This window comes from Apteryx rowi, unplaced genomic scaffold, assembly GCF_003343035.1.
Source record: "Apteryx rowi isolate R43461 unplaced genomic scaffold, aptRow1 scaffold_329, whole genome shotgun sequence".
Classification (NCBI taxonomy): Eukaryota; Metazoa; Chordata; class Aves; order Apterygiformes; family Apterygidae; genus Apteryx; species Apteryx rowi.
The window spans coordinates 395236-419423 of NW_020449741.1; the positions used below are offsets into that span (position 1 = coordinate 395236).

Consider the following 24188-nt stretch of genomic DNA (forward strand, 5'->3'; position numbering starts at 1 on the left):
CCAGCTGGCAAAGTATGAGGTAGAGGTCATTTCTTTTACCCTTCAACTAGGAAGGGACGGTTTCGAGTTTCTTTTTCAGGTTCTCCATCAGTAGCAAGTTCTGCAAGGCCAGCCTCCTGCAGTCCCCATCTGGGTCCTTCTCTACCACATCTGTAAAAGAGGAAGACACTTATTTGGAAGATGGCAAAAGCTGCTCTTCATCTAACACTTCTGTACTGTTTCACTGACCATCACAAAACAGTACTAAAGGCAACAGCAAAAAGAACTAAGCCTCAGCTGGACCTCAGCACTTGCAGGAATGTTTTGGACATTGAGAAAAGATGCCCAAACTTGATCATCTGGAAGATGGCCTGAGCTATATGAATTTAGGTAAGCTGTGATGGTCACACATGGTAATGCTCATTTTATTCTTGTAGCAGAAGCAAGTATCCTATGGGTTGCAACACTTACAGGGACTGTCTAACCTTGCATTCAGTTGAACAACTTCCATGCCAGAGTTTAGGCTTGTGTACTTGAGAGGTGCATAACCTCTCTATAGCTGATCTACTAGCATGAATGCATTTTGCAATTATAAATCCACTTGCTCAGAAGTCTGTCTCCACTCTGCTCGTTTCTGCAGTATAAACAAGTGCTCAGTGTTGTTCCCTTCTCACACCAGTGATCACAGTGCCCTTTAAACAGAGGAAAGAAAGGCAGCCCCCGAGTTTCAAAACATTATCAATTCTTACAGATTTAGTCTTCTGATAAACTAGTAGTACTTTCCCACTTTATGCAGCATGTAAGGGAAAGCTTTTGCCTTAGGCTAGGCATGAAGCTGCTCCAGCAGCTGTTATTTCAGGGGCCCTTAATGGGCCTGCAAAGTAAAAACCAGGATGCACTCAGGATGTCGGAGCATGGGGAGCCTGGAAGAGCAGAGAGCCTGTGTAAGGATATCCTGTACGCACAAGCAGTGTGCTCAGAGCCCAGCACTGTCAGCCCAAACACATGACTCATTCAGATGGAGTAGGGCTATTTATAAACTCAGGGAGAGCTTTGCTGTGGTGTTTCCATACTCCCTCTACAGAAGGCAAAGAGTGGGAGGCTACAAGACAGGTTAGTACAAACTCATAAGCTTACAGCCTGAGATAGGCACTGTTTCTAATTGCATCAGCATGGACCTTGAATTGACTCCACTGAAAGGGAGGCACATGGCACTACGATTCATTCAGATCCGTACATAAAACAAACGTACCTGTGACATAGCTCTACAGTACGTGCAAGGGGTAGAAAATTCCCTCAAAGGCAGCTGCTGAGGAATTAAAGGAGTTGGTTCCTAGAAATGCTTAGGTATTCTCCCCCACCACACCCCAAGAAAGATTAAGCTACTGAATAGTAGGTCCAGCATAGTATTAAGGGTAATGACAGACAAGTACGAGGTAGATCTTAGCCTCTCTCTCTTCCACTGAAATGTTCCAAAGCACCCACTAACTAGATAGTGCCAAAACAGCAACTGAGATGATTGATAGAAAGTGTTTACAGTGTGGTGAACAGTTCTGGTTCCAGCACAAAGTTTGAGGAGCAGGAACAGTCATTCATAGTTATGCTAGGAACTACAGTAAGCTGTGCAGGCTGTGATGTAGTAACAAATTAAAACAGAATTGTAGATGTCTGGTAAATGCTTCATGGAAAATGTTTGCTAGCTCCTTGTCCCCGTTTGTGCTTTAGCAATAGCAGGGGATGTGGTGAATTCTCTTGGCAGTCACACATTGTGTAAAGCTTGCATGTTTGATAGCTTGTCATTTTTCCTAGCTACAGCAGCAGATCTGACTGATAGATGTCACCTCTTCTTGCAAACCTTGTCTGGAAGAGTCACGAAGCAACAGCAAGCCAGCTAGCTTGAAAGCATGATTCCATCACAAAAACAGGTCACTAGTGACTGACCTCACCTGCTGGAGCAGCAAGGGGGAGCCCAGTGCCTCCATGTGATAGCTGTTTTCCTAAGAGCTTAAGACAAACAGCCAAGGCAGAGCCCAAGAGGCTGTTGTATTTCAAGGTGTGGCTCTAAAAGGATATGTAAGTTTTAAATTGCACTTAAATAGTATTTGACTAGAAGTGGAGCCGAGTTGTATTCCTTAAGGTTTCTGAATGGCTCCTACAACAATTTCCCCTTCTTTGCTATACACAGACAACTGTGATCTTATTCTGTTGTCAGTCTCACCAGGATCTAATGCACAATTTCCACACAATAGCACTACGTGAAGAGAGGTGGCTATTACACTATCTACAGGCATAAAAAGATGCTACTACCTCAGTTGTCCTCCTGCCAAAAATAACTCATTAAAAACAGACTACACCGACCTTCATGCTGAAAAGACATTCAAAACATTCCTGGAAAGGCTTTACTTTAACAGCAGAGAGAAGCAGATTCTTCAGAGCACACCATGTCATGGGAAAAGTAAAGTTTTTGGCCCCAAAGGGCAGATCTCTTCCTTTTAAAGTGCACAGAGCTCCAAAACCTGCAGGGATCAGAGGCCAGTTGTGTCAATGTCACTTCCTGCCTGCTCCCTGTGGGAAGCCAACTCACCAAGAGTAAGACTGGTGAAGGAAACCAACCCTGGGAGTCACACAAGCTCCACTCAGAATACAGCGGAGGCTTCAGAGACACAAAGCACACAGCATTATTTATTTCCTCTTGTACTTCAGCGCGCTGTGATACTCAACCACCGACCTGGGTAGTTCCAGTCTACCAGAACCCACAAAAACTGCGCTCTGCACACAATGCATCTTCCCTCAATACAAGCTAAATCATTTGCTCTCTTTTAGAGGTTGCTCTTTCCATCAGCAACAGGAAGCTAGAAGATGGGATTATGTTCTTCTTTCTCCTCCTATTTAGCACTAATGAAACCCATCCTTTAGGCATATAGTATAAAAGGGCCATACAAAGCCTTATGTATTACAGCTGGTCAAACTCAATGCCTGGATGTAATCTGCAATGTGACATTGCCTCCTGCAGCTCCATGAGATGAGTAGTTGGAGGCTTAGACAGAGAAAGAGGGCATATCCTTCATTTGAGGATTTTTGGTTGGCTACTGCTTCCCTCTTTAAGGTGAGGACAGCCATACTTTAAAATGCCATAGGCAGCTCTCACCTTATTCTTTAGATACCTCTGCAATACATCTCTACAGCAGAATGCAGTCTGGCATTTGATCTAGACTTACAAGCAAGTGATAAACACGATTATCATGCAAGGCTCTGGTGAGCAGCACAAGGACATTACTGCTACCATCACAGTTTTAAAGAGATTCTGCACACAAACTGCAGCACTAACCAAGAAAACATTGGTTTATATCACCCCTTCTTACCTGCCAGCCAGGATTGAGTCTCCAAGAGCTCTTCAGTCGTGTCTTCCAGAAGATGTTCAGTAGGGACCCCGAGGAGTATGGAGGAGATACAGGACAAGAGACCCTGGCGCACATACCTGTTGGAGAAGGACTGAACTGATGAGAGCCTGCAGCTTCTTACTCGATCTTGATTTACTTAATATTCCTCACCCCAAGGGTCCTCCAGGTTCCACTATTTGTGATTATAATCACTATTGCCATACCCCTGCTGATCAAGAGTTTAATCACGCACTAGCTAGCATAGTGCCCATATATGCAGCCCCAGCCAAGCTGTGGTTTAGGGAGTCTACCATAATTCAGAGACCTAGAAAAGTCTGAGGTTGAACAGAAGTTGGATGTTTACAGCATTTTGGCTATATGTCTTGATTTCTTTCCAAGGTTGAACGTGGGAATTCAACCTATCAGGTTTTTTGAGGTCTCTGAGTAAAAATAGCTGAAATAGCACCAGGATAGTGGATCGAGAAATTTGTCATGCTTTCTACAGGTAATGACTGTCCCTCCATAACAGAAGACACTAGCTAAATTCGTATGTTGGTCTGACATTGAAGTGACAATGTCATTCTAAGTTCTTGCTCTTGAAATGCTCAATGTCATAAGAACACAGGCAGGAGGAGAGTAGAGAGAAGAATGCATTAAGTCATCAACATGCTCAGTTAGATGCTTCTCTTGGACAAAGACAAGCCATGGTTGGACACTTGGCTCAAAGCTAATCTTTAAAAATGAAAGCATACAGATACAACTTACGAGTCTGTGTGGAAACGCAGAGCCCAAACAAACTCCAGCAGCGCCTTTCCCATTGTGGTGACTGCCTGTAAAAGACGATTGTGAGAGAAACACTGAATACCTTCACATTCACACTAACCTATGGAACTGGACCTTGACATACACTGTTGTGAACATCAAGGTTACAATTAACTCCATTTTACAGATGAGGAAACTAAGACAGTGAAATGAAACAATGTGTCACATATCCCACAGAAGTTGATAGAAGAACTATCCAAAGAAGCAGGAGGAGAAGTGCCCAGATCTCTTTTCTGACCATCTTTTCTCAGCCCTTTTTGCAACTCCTCAGCCCATGGGACTCAGACTTGCTCCCAGGCTGTGTGTAGCAAGCCCCAGAGCACACTGCTATTTCAGAAGGTACCTCTGAGTTCCCAAGGCTGGAAGCGATTCCTGCTACCTGCATGCTTACGTAGCCTTTCTTACCATAGCATTGACAGCCAAGTACATCAGGATTGCTAATGTGTGCGCCAATCTTCCAAGCACAAAGTGATCTTCTCCTAGTAGATCAAATGTTGACAAAGGCCTGCAAGTGCAATATATACAGTCCTGTAGCAGTGGCAAGGCTGATCAGCGCACTTTGGAACGGTCAGGGTGGTTATGCAGAAAAAAATGTCACACACAAGCCTCAATTCCTAAAACAATCATTGTAACAGAGGCATTCCCAGTTTATTACTGGCCACAGCTGCTTTCTCCCATCTTTGCTCTCATAGCAGTAAATACCCTCTACTCTTACAGCAGGTCTCACTTATTCTACCTACAGCTAGCTTTACTCAGAACTACATGCAAAAGCTAGCTTCATGGCCATACTAGAAACAAACCATTATGATTGGTAGGACAAGAATCTTGACTATTACAGAATCGATTATTATTGATTCTTCCTTAGGTAAGTAAAGACATAAGACAACAGACTGTGTCCTGCAAAGGCGAGGATGTCTTTCAGCTATATCATGGTCACAAACACCTATTTGGGTGACAGGCCCAGATTTCAGATAGAATTAACTTCTGTTAAAGACCAAAGCCCCAGTTTTGTGGGTTACTGTGAGCCCCCCCCCCCAAGGTGGGTGCTCAGCCAAAGTAGTATTCAGTACCAAAGTCAACTCCCATGCACCTGCCAACAGGTTATTGTTAGTAATGCATATTCACTTACTGCAGGGTCTTACATATTCCCTCCCCCAAAAAACTTCACAGGATAAGTCTGAGAGATAACACAAAACCCTCCTCCCTAAGCCCTCTGCATGTGCCAGGCATCAGCTCTGTGTGGTCTCACAGGACTGCTGCACAACTTCTGGGTTTTACTCTGCTGCTCTGAGGCAAGCAGAACAGTTCACCCTGGCAGTTGTCATGCCCACATCCTGAGGAGTTCACACTCACCTGTCAAAGTTCTGGATCAACGGGAAGAAAAAGTGCCCAGCAATAGAATTGAACTCATTTGGGACAGAATCCTGTTTCACTTCAGACTGACCCTGTCCAAGAGAAAATTGAAGTCTAGAAACAAGATGCAGCACTCTACAGTTCTGTATTAACCCATTTCACCAGACACTGTCAAGACTACTGTTTTATTATTATTATTATTATTTTTATTTTTAATCACTGAAATATGTTTCTTGCATCATCTCACCATCCTATAGTTACTGCTTGCCTGCACACCTATGGCTAGCTAGATGGGTCTCCTCACTTCCCACATCAGATTCCCTCACACTCACCTCTAAATATTTCAATACAATATAGCTCAGTACTGCTGGGTTAAATACAAGAAACAAGAATATAGGGACAAGAACAAGGGATAAGAGAGTTCTGGGAAGCAGGTCTTCCAGGATGAACCATAAGGGAGTTCTGGGGCCTAGGAAACAGACATCAATTTATATCCCCAAAAAAGAAAGGAAGCTTGAGGCTACAGTCCAGTCCAGAGACAGCTAGTCTGAAAGAAGCAGCTCTGCGGTCCATGAGGTGCAGTCACAGCTCCCTGCAGCGGCCAGATGTGCTCAGAACAAGCATAGAACAGCAACAACTATCTTTCAATGCAAGGCAAGGAGTTCAAGGTTTATTATCCTCTCCCTGCTGGGAGAGGACTATGGGAAGTGATACTTCCCACCGGAAAAGATTTAGCAGGAGATTAAAGTGGAATTGATGTTTTAAGTTAAACAGTCAAAAAATAAATAAAAAAAATCAAGGAGTGGCGAACAAATCCAGTCTGGGAACAGCCTTCCCACTAATTCTAAAAGCACCCCATTTCAGGAAAAATCCTGCTTCCTGTTAGTGATCAACAAACACTTTGGATTGGGCCCAACTTCACAGGTAGTTTGCTCTTTTTAGCTAGAACTACAGCAACTCCTAGAGTCACTCCTACTGTCTCTACTTTTGCAGAATTTTACATTACTATGTTTCTGTTGTGGTTTCACCTTAGCAAACCTCCGGGTCTTGCTTTTGATCCTCTCATTGACAATCCTTCTCCAGTCCTTAGAGCTGTCACTTCCAGGAAGGAGCTGGATACAAGGTTTCTGAGCACCAGAATGCTTGTTCTTTCCACGGATTTTGGGATAAGACATTTCCTGAGCTGCCAGAACCAATACCTAGATGAAAAAGAGGGAGGTTTTATTAGAAAGGGATAATCCCTGTACTAGGGAACAGCAACAATAAATGAATTGCCTGCACCCAAACTGATACCAAGGCAGAAAGGGACAATGGGTGAAGGACAAAGAACAACAGGGCGAGTAACTGATCCCCAGACAATCAACTGGCTCTGAGGTATTGGGCCAAATACTCAGGCATTTGGCCCTGGAACAGAACAGTGGCTCCTTGTTTAGGCACAGAAGGTAAAATGGTGTGGAAGGAGTCAGAGGCAAGACTGCTGTCTTTCAGAAGGTGAAGAGGTAACAGACTGATGACATGTTAGGAAAGACTGGCTTCTTCTAGGCAAATGACCACCATATGTCCTGCATTTTGTGGGCAAAAATTGCTGTATACTTGGAATGTAGCAGGATTAAGAACAAGAGAGGAATGCCAGGCACAAATACCAAGTTGAGAGCTTCCCACGCCTCTGCCTCCTCCCCGTTACATCTCAGGGAAACGGCAGTACAAGGGAAGCGCGAAGGGAAGAGAAGAGCACTTACATCAAGGATGTCCATGCGCTGACGAAGACTGTAGTTCAGGGAGTAGAACTGAGAGGTCAGGTACTGTGCTACCTGTACAGGAAAAAAATTGAGGAGCAGTGAACACAAACACAGTCTGGAAACAGCCTTCCCACTAATTCCAAAAGCACCCTGTTTCAGGAAAAATCCTGCTCCCTGTTAGTGAACAACAAGCCTCCAAGAGAAGGGAGGAGAAGAATTGTGTGAGTATGGGAAATTCAGAAGTTTCTACTTCTCGATTCTCCCAAAGGATGTGAATGACAAACAGGACTTTGCCATTCTTTTGCACCTCTTATACAGAGGTATCCAAACAACTGCCACTGCCGCCAATTACAAACAGCACCCAAGCCTTCTCTTAGGGAAATCTTTTGTGCCTCAGTTTCCCTGTATGTGAAACAATCTCCCTTCAGCGCAACAAGTGCTCACCTAATTTGCCTTGTCAGGTATACCCATAGTAGTGGTCTCCACACAGTTATTCTGGTCCCTTGCAGCTCTGACCCAGTTTTCCCTTTCCCCTTGTTTCAGCCATTCTTCAGTACACAGCCCATCTTCACATAAACGCTGTCAGACATCAACTAGCTATTCTAACATATTCCAGTAGGTGCCTCTACCCAGCTAGCAAGAGACTTCACCTGCTTAAATCCTTGCCTTTGCCTCAATTGGAAAAAGGGAAGCAGTAAGGGGGACTCACAGGTATTGGATCAGTGATTAAAACAGCTACTTGGGCTCTCTGACGGAGCTCTGCAAAGCCTTCAATACAGGTCTTCTCTTCCAGGTGCAGTAGTATTTTTGCCAGCTCCACACTAACCTGTTTGAAATATGAACAGAGGAATCAAATCACTGCAGGTATTTTCCTTCTCACAGGATTTACAGAGCAGCATTCACTGTCCATTCTTATTTTTTTCAGGAAAGACAACGAGGGAGCAAAATATAGGCAACAGTACGTCTATTACTTAGGAGAGAGAGAAAACACATTAAGCTAAACGCCATCGACACAGATTTCTCAAAGCACTGAACAAACCCCTAAGCTTATTTTTCTGTCCACATTCACTTTGTGATACAGCTTTTTGAACGAATCTTACCATCATGAAATAAGGAGGACTTGTCACTACAGCTCAAGTACAGTACCACCCTAAAAGTCCCTCCAGCTCAGTACAGTGTCTGACAAAAGCAGCAGCCTGTTGCACACCAGTTACCACACTGCATGCCTTCCCTCGCTCAGTGGGCAGAGGCAGAGGCCAACTAGACTCTGCGCCGCTGATCACAACCCTCTGAGCTCTGCCATTCAGCCAGTTCTCAATCCACCTCACTCTCCACTCATCTAGCCCACACTTCCTGAGCTTGTCTATAAGGATGTTATGGGAGACAGTGTCAAAAGCCTTGCTGAAGTCAAGGTAGACAACATCCACTGCTCTCCCCTCATCTACCCAGGCAGTCATTCCATCAGAGAAGACTATCAGATTGGTTAAGCATGATTTCCCCTTGGTGAAGCCATGCTGACTACTCCTGATCACTTTCTTGTCCTCCACATGCTTGGAGATGGCCTCCCGGATGAGCTGCTCCATCACCTTTGCAGGGATGCAGGTGAGGCTGACTGGCCTGTAGTTTCCTGGGTCCTCCTTCTTGCCCTTTTTGAAGACTRGGGTGACATTGGCTTTCTTCCAGTCCTCAGGCACCTCTCCTGTTCTCCATGACCTTTCAAAGATGATGGAGAGTGGCTTAGCAATAACGTCTGCCAGCTCCCTCAGCACTCGTGGGTGCATCCCATCGGGACCCATGGATTTGTGGGTGTCAAGTTTGCTTAAATGATCTCTAACCCGGTCCTCCTCAACCAAGGGAAAGTCTGCCTTTCTCCAGACTTTCTCTCTTGCCTCCAGGGTCTGGGGTTCCTGAGGGCTGGCCTGAGCAGTAAAGACTGAAGCAAAGAAGGCATTCAGTAACTCTGCCTTCTCTGYATCCTTCGTCACCAGGGCACCCACCCCATTCAGCAAAGGGCCCACATTTTCCCTAGTCTTCCTCTTGCTACTGATGTATTTGAAGAAGCCCTTCTTGYTGTCCTTGACATCTCTCGCCAGATTTAATTCCAAACGGGCCTTAGCCTTCCTCATCGCATCCCTGCATACTCTGACAACGTTCCTATATTCCTCCCAAGTGGCCTGTCCCCCTTTCCACTTTCTGTACACTTCCTTCTTCTGGTTGAGTTTTGCCAGGAGCTCCTTGCTCATCCATGCAGGTCTCCTACCTCCTTTGCTTGACTTCCTACTCATAGGGATGCACCGATCTTGAGCCTGGAGGAAGCGATGTTTGAATATTAACCAGCTCTCTTGGACGCCCCTTCCTTCTAGGGCCCTAACCCATGGGATTCCTCCAAGTAGCTACCTGAAGAGGCCAAAGTTTGCTCTCCTGAAGTCCAGGGTAGCGATCCTGCTTAGTGCCCTGTCTCCTCCTCGCAGGATCCTGAACTCCACCATCTCATGGTCACTGCAGCCAAGGCWKYCCCTGACCTTCACATCTTCCACCAGTCCTTCTTTGTTTGTTAGTACSAGGTCCAGCAGCACACCTCTCCTTGTTGGCTCCTCCACCACCTGTGTCAAGAAGTTGTCACCAATGCTCTGCAGGAACCTCCGGGACTGTTTGTGCCTAGCYGTGYTGTCTYTSCAGCAGATATCAGGGTGGTTGAAGTCCCCCATGAGAACCAGGGCCTGGGATCGTGAGGCTACTTCCAGYTGTCTGTARAARGCCTCATCAACTTCCTCTTCCTGATCAGGTGGCCTGTAGTAAACACCCACAACAGTGTCACCCATGCTAGCCTGCCCTTTAACCCTTACCCATAAGCTCTTGACTTGCTCTTCTTCCACCCCTAGGCAGAGCTCGATACATTCCAGTTGCTCTCTCACATAAAGAGCAACTCCACCACCTCRCTTTCCTGGCCTGTCTTTCCTAAAAAGCACGTAGCCATCCATGACAGCACTCCAGTCATGCAAGCAATCCCACCATGTCTCTGTAATGGCAATGAGATCATGGCCCTGCGACCGCACACAGATCTCTAGTTCTTCCTGTTTGTTCCCCATGCTGCGTGCGTTGGTGTACAGGCATTTCAGAGAGGTAATCGAGCATGCAGGTTTCCCAGGAGGGGTGCAAGAGGACCCTCCATAGCCACATCCCACGCGCACTTCCCTGGTTGCATTCACCTGCTGGAGGTGTCCTGACTTGAGCTGTCTTTTGCCAACTACCCTGGCACGATAACTCTCCCCTTCCCCCGTCTCTCCTAGTTTAAAGCCCTCCTTACCAGGTTGGCCAACCTGTTGGCAAAGACATGTGTGCCCCGCTTAGTGAGGTGGATCCCATCTCTCCCCAGCAGTTGTCGATCTTCAAACAAGGTCCCACGGTCATAGAAACCAAAACCCTGTTGCCAACACCAGTGGCGCAGCCAGTTGCTAACTTGGAAAATCCATCTCCTCCTCCTCACATCCATCCCCTTCCCTGGCAGGATTGAGGAGAAGATGACCTGGGCTCCCAGACCCTTGACCACCATCCCCAGAGCTCTGAAATCCTGCTTGATGGTCTCCAGTTTGCCCTTGGTGTCATTAGCACCCACATGGAAGAGCAGCAGTGGGTAATAGTCCGAAGYRYGGACRAGCCTTGGCAGTCTTTCCATGACATCTCTCACATGAGCCCCTGGCAGGCCACAAACCTCTCTAGACATGAGGTCAGGTTAGCAGATAGCTGCCTCCGTCCCTGCAGCAGGGAGTCCCCCACAACAATCACCTGCCGCTTCTTCCGGGTGTTCCGGCAAGGCACAGGGTCTGTTGTTCCAGGTACTTCCCTTGGAGCCATGCCCATCTCCTCCTCATCCTGGAGGGCACTAAACCTGTTCTTCAGCTGCAAGTCTTCGGGAGGAGTAGGAGCCTTTCTCCTCCCATGAGCAGCGACCGGTTTCCAGCCTTCTTCTACAGTGTTATAATGTACCGTTTCACATGGCACAGAGCCCTCCAGCAACTCCACTGCTGTGGGGGGTTGGGACTCCCGAAGCTGCACAGTCTCCGAGAATACCCTGTCTATCTCTTGTTCATCTTCTCGGATGCTGCGCAGCCTACTGACCTCCTCCCGTAACTCCCTTACCTGACGACACAACTCGTCAACAGCAGCACACCTCCTGCAGGAGAGCTGACTGCCAGCCCAGGCCTCCTGGAGAGGCCCCAAGCACTCCCTGCAGCCTGAGACCTGCAGAGCTGCAACTACTGTCAGAGGGTCTGTCTGGGTCCAAGCCTCTGACACAGCAACTCCAACAGCCGCTGGGGAATGCGCTGTGCGGCGTGTCACAACCATACTTGAGGAAGCGTACGCCACAGGGATCAGAAACGAAGGTGCCTTATTGTGCCCTTCTGCGCAAACTGCTGCGCAAACTGCTGCGTCTGTTCGCTGCGCTCTGGGCCTGGCTCTTATATAGGCCCCTCCCTAGCACTGGCTAAGAGGGTGCTTGATCTGCCTTAATCAAGGGCCACTGGGATCAAAGGCCCCAACTCCCTCTGGTCAGGGGCAACCAAGAGAGCTCCTTAGCAGCAGCCACTCCTAGCTAGAGCTTTTCCCAGGAGCTTTTCCCAGGAGAAGTCAAGGCCTCCCGCAGTTGTCCTTGCCTAGCTTCCCCTTTCCTGCTCACAGCAATCACCTTCTAGTTCCTCGGGGGTCCTCAGAAAGCCCACAACTTCCAACAAGATCCTCAAGTTCCAGTCAGAGCCCAAACACTGCTGTGCAAACTGCTGCGTCTGTTCGCTGCCTCTGTTAGCTGCGCTCATTGCATTTCTTATGTTTTTTCTGCCCAGCACAAAGCATGCAGCTTCCAATACCCTCTGCTGTCTCAAGTTGCTGGCAGGATCTACCTCCACACACATTTCATTTTCAGTGCAAGAGCTGCCAAATGCCATCCTGGCACCTTTACATACATACTGGCATCTTTGGTCACCTTTGCCAGCTCCTTCGCTCCTCTGTGCCTATGTAGCCTCATCTCCAAAGAAGATATTCCCTTCTATTTCTCTTTCCAAGCTGAAAGCTCTAAATTCAGGTGCACCTTAGCCTGGCCTGTTGCTTGTTGGCAAGTTTAGTCTCTTCACGAGGGCAAAGGTGAAACCCTGTATTACAGCCCACTGGTAACTGTCAGCCCATACTGCTTCACCTCTCTTGTTGCTGCTGGATTCTTTTGAATCAAGTTCTCAAGAGCCTTGATTGTAGCATCCCATTTGTCCACATCGTCAGATCCTGTCAGGACTAAAGGTAATCAAAAGACAAACAAAAGCTATTAACAGAATGGTCAAGCTCAGGTATATATCCCAACCTTCCTCTGCCAATAATTCTTCTCTTATAATAGGAAGATATTGCTAACCCAGCACATGACAGGCATTAGGAACTAAACTCAGAAATTTATAGTGCAGCACTTGAGCCCACATTACTGAAATTCTACAGTTTCATCCAATCAGCTTAGAAAAAAAAAAATTCACCTACATGGAGACCCCTTTCACAAAAGCGTAGTAAGAAACAGATGAAGACTCAACCCAAAATCTCATACCTTCAATACAGTCTCGAATATATACAGGAGCCTTAGTAGTCTTTAATTCTTTATCCTCTGACATGTCATAAGGGATGAGGTCATCATCACTGTTAAAGAAATACATAGGCAAGAGTTACTCTATGGGGTCTGGACACTCTCCCTTCCCCAGATATCCATACAAAAGAGAAAGATGCAGCACAGACACTCTCCTAACACTGTTGCTCTTGCATCATACAGTAGCACTGCTGAAACCTAACCTATAAGGGTTCAGACAGCAAAGGAAACACTGGCTATAAAGCACAAGTGTATGTGGGACTGACTAAAATAACTCCCCCATGAAACATCAAAACATAGCAAGTGCCTTGAAAATAAGATACTGGCTTTTGCCACTATGAGGTAGGGTGGTGTGGAAGCGGGGGAAAGGGTGTTGGGTTCTTTTGTTTGTTTTTTTAGTTTAGGGACATTTGGTGTGGAATTCACCTATACAGAAGTAAAAGTCTCTACTTCAGTTAGTCTACACTTCCTTTAAAATCAATGGGAAAAAAGGAACATGTCAAGGTGTTTCATCTTTTCCCCAAAACATACTAAAACAGATCACATGAATTGTGCCCTAGAACTGCTTGTACCTTTACACTGACCACAGAGAAGACCATGGTGACAGATTCAGACAAAAACACTTGCATTGTGAATGCTTAAAATTAAGCAAGATAAAGACTTTGGAGACTCTTGGATCCAAAGTCAACAGAACATTTCAGCTCTTAGCTCATTATTTTAAAAGGGAAACAGTGAGCCCAAGACAGGAGCCTAAATGCTTTTATGAATCTGGACCTTTCTTCATAGTTTGTGCACAGTGCCTGAGGGCTTCAGAAAAGAAATCAGGGGAATTAATCACATAGAAAATTAACAAATAATCCTTTCCACAAGGCTACTTCTATCAATTGTTACTTTTATTGTCTACCTTTTGCCACCTACCTCAGGGATAATGAATGATGGAGTAATGCTAGACACAAAACATTTGCTATCTAATAGGAATTTGGGGGAGGATTTTTTAACGCATCATTTCATTTAAGAGCTATGACCACTTTCACCCTACAACCCTGCTGATCTGCACTCCTGCCTGTAGCCTGCCAGCGAGACATTCTGCTTTCAACAGGGAGCACGCAGTGAATACATTCAGTCAACAGCTCAGAGCCAAGGAAAATTCAAGTGACTCAGGTGTGAGAATTCTCAAAGGTGAACTGGACAGTAAGGGAAAACCAACTGTTAATGCATAGGTTAAAAAGAAAAGGGGGGAGGGGGGAAGGGCCATTCACCCATGATAAAACCATGCTAGTGTAGGCCCATATTCATAGCACACTTTGGCATTAACAGGCTTTGAGTGTCTTGATCCTTCACAGTTGCTTGATCCTGCTGGACAATTCTTAATGCCTTTCTAAACCACAGTCTTGGCCAAAAGATGCTTTCGTCCTAAGCCCACACATAGCTTAGAAAGTCAAGGCTTTTCACTTTGCAGATCCTGTTCTGTATCAGGCTCTGAAAGGCGTTGCTTGCAGAGCTTCTCAATCACCTTATATGTTTAACACATCCAAATAGCAGATAGAGGCCATTATTTTACACTGGTCTTTAATTCAGCATTTGCTCATATTTCAGTGAACAAGTTGCCTCTTTTAAAGAGCGCAAAGGAATGTGATGGATAAGCCACAGGTGAAGCCTAATCTGCACTAAGCAGTTTTGTGAGCAAGAAGTAATGGTGAAAAAGTTTGACAGGAGAGATCTGATTTCACACCAAAACTGATGTACTTGCCCTAAGGAAGAAGGGCAAACTAAACAGAGATTCTTCAGACAGTCATCTTAGGAAGCCCTATGAATTACTCTGAGGGCAAGTGAAAGAGCAGTTCTGTAACAAGATATGATAGGTCCTCTAATAAAATGGATAAATACATCAATATTTCCACTACATTCTATCAGGAAACATGTAGCTAAGTCAGTCAAATGGAATAAATCGAACGGTTGTACATGATGCTGGCTTTACTCAAATTATTGACTAACACACATATGCAATCCCCTACTCTGCGGAATACCACTCCTCTGAACAAGGTCTGCTCCCTTGTCTAGCCAGAAAGCACAAGATTTGCCGACATAAGCAGGTACCAATAGCTCCCTTCTCTCCGAGTCCGCTCATAAGAACCTGCCAAATGTTTTCTATTTCCTACCAGTTTCTTGCCCCATGACTTGTTCTAACACATACCTGTCAAGCTCAGCATCCGACTCCTCATCAGGCATCACAGGGGCTGCTCTGTGTGGTTTCTCATTACTTTCCAATACCACTGGCAGTGCAGCATCTGCTCTTTCATTCCTGCTGTGAGCAATGAGAAGCATTAAAATCAATAAAATAACAGCCCTAATTTGCAAGACACTGCCCACACCATCCAACCTTGCTGCCCAAACAGAACAGCAGATACTTATTTCTGCTGTAGTCTCCCACCTAGCCTGGTCTGCATTAGAAACAAGTACTGGGAGGGGGAACGGGCTGAGTGGAAAAGAGAAGTGGAATCTCATAGTGGAAGAGCAAGTGATGACAAAAAATTAAGTTAGCTAATTTGCTGTGTTCCACCTGCACTAACTTATGTCTAGGACAACTAAGGAAAGATTCATTTGCGGTAACTGGATCTCGCTGGCCTGCACAGTATTCAAAGCTATGAACAAAACTGAACAAATGGGGAAGAAGCATCTTTAACTTTTCTTAATGGGATGAATACGATAACAGAAGAAAAGATTTCTGTTTCTATAACTATTTCTGTGGCCTTGGGCATGTCCTTTCATCTCTTTGCTTCTGAACTGCTGTCCCAAACAGCTGTCTAGGCTGATTAGGCTCCTAAAACATGAGTAATAAATCTGTATTTCACTGGAGTTCTGGACAGCTTCATTTCCTAATAACATTAAGTCCTTCATTCATTTGCTGATGATATGCTTCAAGAGCCTCAGAAGACGCCATGAAAGTTAAGAGTACCTCAGACCCAGTCTTTAGACATGCTAGATTTTTGTCACTGAGGAATGGGCTGAGGGCATATGGTATAAACTCCAGAAGATTCTCCAGATGTGGACAGAAAGGTTTGTTTGATTCTACTCAGAGGCATATATGACCCCTAGAAACTGCAGTACGGTTTCAGTATGTGCAGCTGTCAAATGAGCAATTTTAATACATGCTACCACCTGAATTATGAATTTAACATGATTATACTGCCTTGTAAGAATAAAGTGCATTATAATGCTTTATAAGAATATATAAGATGCAAATCTTTAATACTGCATACAGTTCCGATGTATAACTGAAAAATGGTATGGAGAAGGGAAAAAAAGAATGATCAAAGGTACAGAACAGTTTCCATACAAGGAACAACTAAATAGATGAGGATTCTTCAGTCTGGAAGAGACAACTGAGGGAAGATGTGATAGACACGAACAAAATCACAAGGAGCATGAAGAAGATAAAATTGAAATGACACATCCTTGGCAGATGGAGACCCTACTGATAATCTAGAAAAAACACAAAACTTGCCCACTTTTGTTCAGTATGTTTTTTAAATTTGCTACTTAAAAGAGTATGGGAGATGAACAGTAGCAGTATCTTACTCATCGTCTGGAAGGCTGGGGACAACACTGCATGGTGGAGTCTGCACCAGAAGGGACTTCAGCTCTCGCGTTTCATTGTCTTCTTCATACTAGACATTCAGAATAAATGTTATTGCACTGTAAGATTGCAGATGTGCACAGCATTCATCATTTGACCCTTCTGCTATGTAAAAATGAAGACTGAATTATGAGCAGCTGAATACTTACAAATCCCATTTGTTTCAATCACGAGGCTGCCAGAAGTATTGTATTTATGCTGTACAGCAATCTGTGCCTTATGTAATCTTTGCAGTAGGTTTCAATACTCAACAGTAGTACTGGTTCAGACATGGTCACAACGTTATTTACAACCTTTAAAACATTTAATAAATGGCAGTGCAACATGATGGATGATGCCGGTTTTTAAGGAAAGAATGAGATTTTAATCACGTAATTCTTATAAACTCAGCTGGAAGTAGCACAGCTAAAATCTCCATGTCAGCCTTGGAAATCTCAACTCAGAGCAGGTGGTTCCTACCATGTCAGGGACCAAACATTCACTACTGGTTTAGGTTTGAAGTTCCCTCTCAGCTTTCATGGATCAGATTCCAGTTCTCTTGTGCAGTCCTCATTATCCTCTAGCAGTCCTTTATTATCAACAGTTTACCCTAACCTCTGCCATCAGATTACACTCCAAGGTCACTCTCACGCACCCATGTATTTTTAATACAATTTTGTTTTATAAACAGATTACCTCTCTTTTTGTAAGTGCTGTGGCCTCTCTTTATTCCCAGATAATAAGTATTAGCACTCACTATAACTCCCTAAATCATCTGTTTTAGAGCTTGTATTTCCTCTCAAGCCTCACACACTAGAGAGAAATTTCATTAGAACCTCACCTGAAATTTCAGGACAGGTCCATCAGTGTTTATCTTCAAACTAATGCTCTCCGCCACAATCATTCCCAGACGCCGTATCTGTGGCAGACTGCTATCCAGGTGGCATTTTACACCTGCCATCATACTTGCGAGAAGCTCTAGGAGACAAAGAATGCATCAAACAAGGAAAGGAACAAACACCCCTCTTTATGTCAGTTCCCCAAGAGCGCATCTTTAGCTATCCACTGCTCAAAAATAGGTAGGGACATAGGAAGGGCCTAAAAACACAACCATGACTACTACTTTTTCTGCAACAGCAATACCTCCCCTCAGCACCAATATAATAAAAATGTGCTTTTTCATGGGGCTACGAAGTCAACAAATTATTACAAATATGTTCTAAATTTGGAATATTTAGTTTTTCACTGAAATATAAAAAGTCAAATCAATATTTAGTTCACTTTTAGTGTTTTGAAACTTCTGAAGTGAAACGTCATGTTACAAGGAAACTGCAAATTTTGATCAGTACAACAATTGTGGAGGGGGAAATTTCCCTCACCATCTAGATATGTACAGACAGGTAGCCAATACTGGTAATTCTCAGCCCACAGAGAATGATGGTAGCCACCTTTACCAGACAGAGGTCAATCTAACAGCAGCAAGCCTATCAACTCAGAAAAGCTTCTCCTCCCCCCCCCCCCAGCAGCTGTCAGATAGAAAATGGACAGTACTGTAACAGGTTATTTATTTTCCTAAAGAATTGATTCTGGAATGAAACAGATTTATGTTCTTGTAAGTCAACCTTCCAAAAACAAACAAAAAGCTGCACAATGAAGTAACAGAAACAACCCCAGAAATTAGGCAGATAATTTTTTTATTGCAGTAAGAAACTGAAATCTCAGACCAGGACCCCAAAATGCTATGAACTGTATAAACACAGGACAAAGAAGCGGTCTTTGCCAATAAAAACTCACTGTTCTAGAGTGAGACAGATGCATGGAAAAAGGAGCATAAAGCTGCAGTAAGGAATTACTGATTAGTAGGACTGGTAGTCTCAACACTAACTGCAATCAGTAATAGGTTCTGTAGCTTTGCTAACTAGTACTAACCTTACTCACCCAGTGAATAATCACACTTGGAGGGAGCAGAATGACACAGAGGAATGCACATGGACAGTCAGAGTTTAACCAAATAGCTTTTTATTCTCCGTGTACTTTAAAACAAAAAAACCCCCAAACCTTTAGAGCCTTACTTAGGCTCCACTAGCAAGCTTATAAATTGCAAATCGCACCATTCTTCTAATCAGTGTCTCAGAATCATTCCTATTTTTCCTGTGACAAAAGCTACTGTTTCCTAAACCACTGTTTAGGTGAGRGAGCCTTAGTTCAAAGATTTGGTTCTCCAATTTTATAATTTATATATATGCACTTGGAATTATCTCCTATCAGTACTAAAGAAAAAGATTTCCAGCAGGCCACCTTGTTTGCCAAGATGAAGTCAGAACGATTTTGTTTATCTATAGATCAATACACAATGTTTTTCTACTTACAGACAGACTTTCTTTTAAACATATATATCCCCCTGTTCTTTCCACCACCTCACCTTGTCTGCAGCTCTCTATTTCAGGCTCCTTCAGGTGGGAGAGGCAGATGAGAATGGCCTTGCTAATATATTGCTGCTGCTCAGCTGGAGAGTGTTTCACAGCACTGCTGCTGCCCCAGGTCTCCAAGAGTTCTTGCAGCACCTAAGTCACAAAACCTGAGTTGGCTCAAAATTCATCTTTACCACACATAAGCAATTTCCTTTCTGAAGGAATACTCTAACTTTCATTCAACACAACGTATATTCCAATGGTCCTTCGGCCTTTGTAATTCTTTGTGCAATTACACTCTCCCTACAAACTGAGCTAACTTTGTATTTCATAGCCCAAAATGATACTATGTTTGGTCAACTGAGAACTCCACACCAACTTCCTCTAAGTTCAGTAAGTTTTTAAGCCCACTCTTCAAAGTCTATATAGCTGTCAGTACTCGTAGATAACTTCTGAACCTGTAACCAATACCAAAAAAAAAAAAAAAAAAAAAAAAAAAAAGACAGAAGGGTAGAGATTTCCAGCGATATAAAGTTCCTAGAAGTTCCATTATACTGCTGACTTGGAGAGGGAAGAGATCTGCATCCCCACTGAGGGAAAGGTAGATAAGAGACGTTCTGAAACATCAGCCATTCAGCACACACATAGCTCTGAACCAGCTTCATCACTTGCTGCCACCTGTCCAGCCACACAGATAGGGAATGAGGGAGGAAGCTGAGGAGGAGGACACAGGACATCTGTAGGAATCCAGGCTTCATTGGTTCTGCTGCTCAGAAGACAATTTGCCAATAAAACATGAAAAAAAAGAACACGAGCAGTGCAGAAAGTCTTCAGTTTGTACACCACAAGCTATTTATCTTGCATTGTTCAGTGTGCTAAGGTTTTCCTCACTCTCATGAACAGCAACAGAGGTGAATTAGAGAAGAACCAAATTTCTACAACACACACACACTCTCACACAGTATAATTTTTTCCATCAGATACCTCACCAAAAATATTACTAAACCTTACTTTGATCAATAAGGCACGTCGAAGGCTGTCCAGTGACAGGTAGCCAAGGACATTCTGTAGCACTGCAGTCTGCAACGAAAACCACAGGTCTTGTTTTAACTAGGCATACAGTTATCAGACGCAAGGACAAATGTGTATTTTTCCTATGTTAATCTTTTTATTCCAAGGGACTGGATCACAACATTCAGAGATAGAAAATTAGGCAAATTAAAAAATGAAGTGCATACAGTTGTGGACAAAATACAAAGAAAATCAGGATGGGAATACAGTGTTTACATCATTGACACCAGACCAGCACAATTTCAGGCAAGCATGGAGCAGGCCAGACAGAGAATATCCCTCATGAGAATGTCCCTCATAGAGAATATTCCTCATTCCTCTTACATTGCAAGCCATGAAACACTTCCTAACACCGTGCGACAAACTTAAGGTGCATAGAGAAAAAAAAAAAACCCAACTACCAAGGTTAGCATGTGAGCATGTTCTGCTACTGCACTGAAATACATTATTACAGGCCACAGCTTCAGAGGTGTCTACAGAAGCCAAGAAAGGTTCTCCCTGGTGAAACCCCTGGCGAATTGACAGGCTCTGGTGCATGAATGTGCTCAGCGAGTCTTTAATAACACTCTTCCCACTGTGACATATATGAGTGGTGTGAAACCAGAGAACTTTTGTTCGTTTGCTGACACTGCCCCTTTCACTCTCCTCATATTTAGTGTTCTACATTCTCTCCAGCATAAGCCAGAGCACAAGTCTTGCATTCTGCATCGTTATGGGCTCAGCCTCCCTTACATGGACCCATTGCCTGCTTCACTTCTAGCTCGCATTTCTCCCTTATGCTATCAGGAGAAAGAAAATTTCACATCAAACTCAGGCCTCGTCTCATCTCTTCATCTCAATTCTTATCCCTGAAGGTGCGTCATAGGTTCTTCAGTCTCTTCTTTCAGATCCTAAATTTATTAGACACCTCCAGCTCCCCAGAATACTGAAATTACGTGCAAATACCCATTTGGTTCCAGAAAAAAAGGACAGCAATTCTGCTAATCGCTATCAACCCAGAGAGAGCACATGAATCCCATGACCTGAAAACAACCATTTACCCCTTCTCTTATGTTCAGCTACGGGGATGCAAGTGAACAGCAACAGAGCTCAGGTACAAGTGGAGAGATTGAGAGATTCAGGGACGATTTCATAATAGAGTTAAATTGTGCTCATGATTGGCGAGCTGGAGCTCAGCTGAAAAATATACCGATACTTTGGGAAAGACAGGCATTCCCACATCACCGTTCAATGCAGAGTCCTTACCGTGTAGCCATACTGCAAGAGCAGCAGCTTCTGCGTCATCACAAACTGAGCTTTCTTGTTTTTCACAACCAGGTTCCCCAGCAACCTAGACAAGACATCTGCCCTAGCAAGACAGGTCAATAGCAAAACTTTAGGAATTGGTGTGATTATCGTCATCCTGCCACTGATCATATGCAATTCTGTGAGCAGCAATGAAGTCAAAAGCTAAGGATTATTAAAACAGCTCTAGAAATTACAAGACAGTCAGTGATTGTGAATAACTTTCACTTTTCACTGCAGAATCCAGATCTTTAAGGAATGGTGCAGGCTCTACCTGAGGGGGAACCATCAGCTATTTTAACCCTAGATTCTCTCAGGAAACAGTCTACACACACACAGGCCATCCTCTTCTGGAAACTGAAAGCATTCGTGAAATAATTTCAGCCTTTGCTCTGGATCAGAAAGGAAAACAGAGTTCTTACCCTGATGCTCTCTGAACAAAACCAAGGACCACTGCTTCCATCCAGCGGTCTGGCACACATTCAACCAATCGCCAGCATATCCTTTGCCAGATGCAGTCTGACTTGGTGACGTCCGTTAGGTGGGGCACCAAAACGCTCAGAATTTCTTCTGAAGTGGAAGAGAAGAGAGGTAAGTACTCTAGATGGACAGAGCTGGTACGATTGTACTCAAGGTCAGCCTGCAAATTTAAAGCTCTTTACAGATGGAGAAACACAACAAATAGTTTGCAGTTCCGAACTGTTCCCGCGGGAAGAAGCAACCCGTGGCCTAAGAAACAAAGCCAGACTGAAGGCTACTTGTGTGAGAAGGTAATTACATATGGGCAGTGACTTTTGCTGGCATTTACAATACCCTTTCAGACCACTGGATGAGAAGCACTAGTAGAACGTTTGATAGTTATGCCCAAAATGGCAGCACAGAGAGAAGGCTAATACTCTCATGAGCTTTTGAGAGGAGTACAGCACATTCACATATGAGCTGACACAAAAGCACGACATCTATCAGATACATAGTTGAGTAGTCTCATAAAGCAAAGAGCAGTCAGCATCTACAGGCTGATTCACAAGAAACCCAAAGTATTACCTGGCCAGTCTCTCACTTCCTCTGATGATTATTATCACATTCATGTTTCCTTACTAATATACTATAATAGATTTTCCCTCTCCCCAAAATAATATTGTGAAGCACTCACTTTGTCTCCCATGAATGCATACCTTCCCCAGAACATGAGACACAAAAGAGATTGAGCAATCCAAGCCACCTGGGACAAAACAGACACAAAATTAGCAAGACAAATACCAGCATCCTCCAAACAAGCTTCATAAGCAGGTGTGTACACTTCTGCAAGTACTGAAGCCTGAAAACCCAGATTAGTTTTTCCTCTTGAAGCAAAATCTCTTCCTCCCTCCATTACCTGCCTCCAAGCAGAAAACACAGGCACTGCAACACAGATAAATTCCACCCAATAATACATACAGGGGGAAACAGGAGAGTGAAGTAGTTCAATCCTTCTGTAATGCAGTGGTAACAAAGCCCCTGACTCATTCAGCATTGTTTAAATTTTCCAAACTATTTCAGCACAGATCAAGTAACCACATGACTTTGGCAATAAATGAGGCTATTTAACAACTCATAGGATTGTAGCTTTCAGCTGGATTTTAAGCAGCCTTGGCCATCTGCCTCATTCCTGCTATTTTACACTTTTAAGCACAATGAACTTCAGCCTGAAGGATGAATGTGAAGCCCTGTGACAGCCCTTATCTGTATTTCAAGCACCAACAGGGGAGGTCCATGCACAAAATGCTCTTTCAGAAGAGCTGTCTCTCCATAGCACAGTCCTGCAATCTCACCTCTTAGAGAATCAGAGATCTTCTGCAGCACCTGGATAATTGCACTGCCCAGCAGAGGAAAGTAGTTCTGCGGGAAGAATACTGGTGGGTTTTTCCCCTGGAGCTTGTTGCTCACGTGATCAGGCAAACACACAATCTTGCTGAGCAGGGTCTCTTGCAGCTCAGGCGAGCGATCCTGTGCTTGTTGCTGACAGACCTCCCACATCAGAGCTGAAAGGCGTCCCTCCTGCAGGAACTGCTCTAGTGTCTCCACGACCATAGTCAGACAAAAGCCAGGACTGGAAGAAAAGAAAAGGAATAAGTCCTGGTCCCTTTTTAAGCAACAAAAAAAAGATGTGCACGCAATCATATTGCTACTGTGATCCCACCACTACAGCAACACTGCTGCTCAATATTGCTACAGCAATACAGAGTATTTAAAATTTAAAGAGATTTTAACCTCTCTGTATCTCCACAGTTTTTGTCTGGTCACTAAACGCAGGATACTTGATAAACACAATTGAATGCAGTTTCATGACTTCTCTGGGAATCGTTAACACTGTAAAGAGGCTTTTGAAATGCAGAGATCCGCAAAAGGCCACACAGTGCATCGGGGCAAAGCTACCCGTAGAGACCAAGTCTCCCCATTCCCGTCCCTCCATTTTAACCTGCCGCCAGCGTATTTAGGCGCCTTTTGTAAGGCCGAGGGAGCACGGAGCAGCCACCAGCCCGCGTCAGCGGCTCTTCCCGTTACGCTTTGAGACGAACCGCTCGGCCGAAGATGCGGCACTCGCTCCTTCAGGTCACCCCGCTACGACTACTCGCAGCCCCCCGGCCGGTCTCCGCGCCCCCTGCGCGGTGCTGGGACCCGCGGCCCCCGCGGCCCCCGGCACCACCGACCCCCCCCGCGGCCGCACTGACCCCGGCGCCGCCACGGCCTCCGCCAGCACCGGGAAGCCCAGCGCGGCCGGCGCCTCCGCGAAGAAGCCGCGCCACAAGCGCTGCCGCTGCGGCGCGGGCAGCGAGTCCGGGTTCCCCACGAGGCGCCGCAGGAAGGCGCCGTACTGCGCCCGCTCCCGCTCCGCCAGGGCGGCCGCGCCGCCCGCGGCCTCCAGGGCGGCCCGCA

General features: G+C 44.9%; 1 protein-coding gene across 2 annotated transcripts; it reads right to left on the minus strand.

Moving 5' to 3' along the window:
• Positions 1-359: 359 nt before the first annotated feature.
• TELO2 (telomere maintenance 2) lies at positions 360-24064 on the minus strand. Of its 2 annotated transcripts, none has more exons than XM_026071638.1 (20): positions 23084-23128; positions 22448-22494; positions 21695-21842; positions 21234-21336; positions 19929-19997; positions 18929-19070; positions 17348-17484; positions 16470-16558; positions 15085-15195; positions 12855-12943; positions 12465-12556; positions 7983-8099; positions 7274-7345; positions 6563-6733; positions 5535-5626; positions 4587-4686; positions 4125-4189; positions 3342-3457; positions 2338-2495; positions 360-1285 (listed from the first exon to the last, which is right to left on the minus strand). In XM_026071638.1, the coding sequence occupies exons 3-20, from the start codon at positions 21733-21735 to the stop codon at positions 1205-1207; spliced, it is 1845 nt and encodes a 614-aa protein (XP_025927423.1). In that variant the 5' UTR covers positions 21736-21842; positions 22448-22494; positions 23084-23128; the 3' UTR covers positions 360-1204. The 2 variants fall into 2 exon arrangements, with proteins under 2 accessions (XP_025927423.1, XP_025927422.1); XM_026071637.1 differs by lacking the exon at positions 360-1285 and adding an exon at positions 23984-24064 and having other exon boundaries at positions 2233-2495; positions 22426-22494; positions 23084-23361.
• Between the last annotated feature and the right edge of the window lie 124 nt (positions 24065-24188).